Source organism: Nanorana parkeri, unplaced genomic scaffold, assembly GCF_000935625.1.
Source record: "Nanorana parkeri isolate BGI_ZX_2015 unplaced genomic scaffold, ASM93562v1 scaffold1361, whole genome shotgun sequence".
NCBI classification, from domain to species: Eukaryota; Metazoa; Chordata; class Amphibia; order Anura; family Dicroglossidae; genus Nanorana; species Nanorana parkeri.
The window spans coordinates 127877-131477 of record NW_017307629.1 but is presented as its reverse complement, the minus strand read 5'-3'; the positions used below and the strand labels follow the sequence as shown (position 1 = coordinate 131477).

Here is a 3601-nt window from a genome sequence, read left to right as displayed (position 1 = left end):
GCAAAACATTAGTTTATCATTTTAGCTGCATTTTGGGAAACGTGGATAATTCTCTCTACAGAATCAGCCAATAACTGGAGCAATTCCATCAAGTCTGAGACAATAAATGGAATCTGAACTGAATCTATGCCACCATTCAGAAGAATAGATTACATGTTCACAGGAAACCAAACACTTCTTACATGGCAGTTACTCGGAATATACTGCAGTCACTAAATCAGACTGATAGCCAGCCAATTAAATAGGAGAGGTCAACAATGGCAGCCTTTCATGTACAAGTATTACCCAAATGTACTCCCCAAACCTTCCCCCTCCCCATTTCCAGATCGTGTACTGGCATTATTATTTGACATTGTCCCTGTAGTGAGAAACAGCTTTTATTACCCCCTGTGACATGGCCAAATCTGGTCTACAGGTGCTGCAGTTTAACACATACATGTTAATATTCCCCTCAGTGTATGGTGGCAGTACTCAGCAATACTAAATAAAAGATCTTATCCACACAGAGGCGCTCCGAGTACTCACCTGCCTTCTCCCCCCCATGCAGAGTTTGGAGTGATGACCACCTCCCTGCAGTTGTCTGTGTCGGTGTTGTACACATACAGCTTTAAAGGCTTTCCTTCATGAGTCTCAATAAGGGAAAACAGATCTTCTGACTGAAAAGTAGTAAAAGCATTGTTACAGTTACCTCGTGCTTATTAAGACATCAGCCAAGTGTAGTATCAGCACCGCTTAACAGGCAAATATAAATCCAATGAAGGGAGAGGAATAGCCAGCACAGCGCCAGCTGCCTGGAATCAGTTCATGGACAGAAAAATTAATCAGGAGACCAGAACAGAAATACCCTCCTTCCCGACAGCACCGCCCAACCCCATTATACCCTCCTTCCCGACAGCACCGCCCAACCCCATTATACCCTCCTTACCGACAGCACCGTCTAACCCCATTATACCCTCCTTACCGACAGCACCGTCCTTACCGATGAGATTGCGTATCATCCATTGTAAAGCATGTTGGATATTAAAGTGATGAAATGTGCCATGGATGAGAGCAATAATCAGTGCAGTCCTTATGGTGGAGGGTGAGGAGGGTTTGTACAGCCAAGTGAGACTGTGTAAGCTTTGTGCTCCTGTAAAGTCGATCTAAAGCTTTTGTTTTTTCCCTCCGAGTAATAAACAGCATCTTCATGGAACTTTGACATATAAAAGTTCTTAAAACAAATGTAATTTACATTAACATGGTACATGCAGCTGGATTCCACCTGTACCCTTCTAGACAGTGCTGGAGGGGACGGAAGGGAATCTAAAGGGCTGTGAGCAGAGCTGGCATAGTTACTTCTCAGGTCACCAAAACTTCCAGCATCTAAGCAGCAAGGGTGAGGACACTACAGCAGTCACCTAGAGGAAGTGTCTATCAGGAGATTTACTGCCAGGATCGAGTAGCAATTACAACGTGTTCCAGCAAGTAAAAACAGAATAGAGCGGCGGACCTTACCAGCGCGAGCAGCCTATAGGCCATAATCTAAATTAAGAACTATATAGGGATCTGTACCAGTGTAGACAGATAAAACGCATAGAACATATTACCTCATTCATGACCGTGTCTGCTCCTATAATGTAGTCTGTATGGGGCCTCAAACCAGCCAATGCTGCAGGGGAGTTTGGTTCCACTTCCTAGAGAAAGTAGAAAAAAACAATGTAACCAAAAAGTTCTCAATATATACCAAAGCTTGGCAGAACGCTGCAGAGATATACGTGGGTTGCCCTTGCTGATCAGGTTTGCCTGGATGTCTCTGGTTTCAATAATTTCAGTCAGTGATCAGAGCCCCTAGTGAGGTCAGAACTTGAGATCTTGTTTCAGGATAGTGACACTGTAGACGCTTCTGGCTCAGCATGACAGCCAGTCAAGCAGCATTTTAAAGGCACTGTTCAGTAATGGCAGCCTACTTATTTTCCCAGTACAGGTTGCCTTTAAAATAACTCACCAGCACGTGCCACACGTTCTCATTCGCCCCTTCAAAGCTACAGAATCGTATGCTGACTCCCAGCAAGCCTTGTCCTCCCCACATATTGCTGGGTGTCACTGACGTCTCCCTCAGTTCCAGTGTCTTGCTGCTGTACACCACCATCTTCACAGGCTTCTCAACATTAGCCTTTAGCAGATCTTTCAGTGTGTCGTTGTCCTTATTCTATGGGAGAGACACTGCCAATTTATACAACATGAATACAGTCAAAGCTGGTTATAAGACTTGAAGGATCAGATAGAAGAGACGATTGCACTGCACAACCAATCACCATTTAAAGCCCCACCTCCAACCAAAACATCTTGGTACAGGGAGGAAGGTTTAGAACTTCCGTCTGTGCCTTCCTGTCCCGGTGAGAACCGCTCTCTGCATTTTTAACAGGTGTCACGGGGACAGGAAATGAGGGAGAATCTTCCCAATGATATAAGCAGAAATAAGAACCTGACAGATATTTTAGATTGTAAGCCCTCAGGGGCAGGGCCCTCTTTACAATATAAGGAAGACATTACACTCACAATACAAATCAAGACAAGATGGTAAAGCGCTGCGCAAACTGTTGGCGCTATATAAATCCTGTATAATAATAATAATAATAATAATATTTTAAATTTCACCTGTTTTATCCCACCGTAAAGAAAGCTGGCATTAGACTGTAAACTATCAGCATATGAAATGACTACAACATCAGAATGTCTGGCAGTATAATGAAATGTAATATATGGCATGTAGGCTATCCTGTGCAAGGTAGGACGCATTGCCATGGGAACTCTTCTAGGCACAGTGGGGCGATTCAACATATCATTTGTGAAAGTTTCTGGCATTAATGCCGTCTAAGAATGCCCGGCACCAAACTCAGAAAAGCAGTAGGACAGTGCCAATGCCATTACCAACACAGGCAACTCATTCAGGCAGTTCTTATGTTCTGTTACAATGGCTGCAACACACGCAAAGAAATACAGACGTTTTGACGATAAAGTAACTGGAAGTAAATGAGACCCGGTGTCATTTTGGAGCAATTTGTGTGGGGAGTAAGGAGTTTGTCTGGTTGCACGACATCACTGGTTGCCAGGACAACAGCAGCTAAGCAACCAATCAGACTCAGTCGCACCTCAGTGGTTGCTAGTATTCCAGGGTCCCGAGGCCGCCAGTGTCTTAGCAACCAATGAAGCTCAGCCGCCTGGAAACCGGTGCACAAGGCAGGCTATGTAACATGTTTCTGATATGTACATGAATGTGTCACAATTACCACCATCTGTCTTCTACGCCATTCTTCCAGGGAATGTGTCAGAGTATACAACTCAGAAAGCAGTGCCCTCTATTGTAAAATGTCATCAGTGATGCACCTTGGTACCTTCTAGTATTATTGTAGGTGCATCCAGCTTTCACAAATGTACCAAATGTCACATACATTACTGATCTGTCCCTGTGAGGAACTGTACACATTGTAAATAGGGGGATCCTGACAACAGCAGGAAAGGAAAAAGTAGGCCCAGCTTACTTTCAAGACTAAAGCAGAAGCCCTTCCACTTAGAGGACTAATGTGGATCTCTTAGCTCAGACCCCCTGCAGATCCAACTC

At 44.2% G+C, this 3601-nt stretch overlaps 1 protein-coding gene across 1 annotated transcript in view; it reads right to left on the bottom strand.

The window, feature by feature from the left end:
- The window catches only part of GORASP2 (golgi reassembly stacking protein 2), a 13383-nt gene that overhangs the window by 3913 nt on the left and 5869 nt on the right, over window positions 1-3601 (bottom strand). The window contains exons 3-5 of the mRNA XM_018569581.1: window positions 1985-2188; window positions 1587-1673; window positions 526-656 (exon numbers count right to left, since the gene is read on the bottom strand). Coding sequence (XP_018425083.1) covers window positions 526-656; window positions 1587-1673; window positions 1985-2188 — 422 coding nt within the window. The remainder of the gene's footprint in view (window positions 1-525; window positions 657-1586; window positions 1674-1984; window positions 2189-3601) is intronic.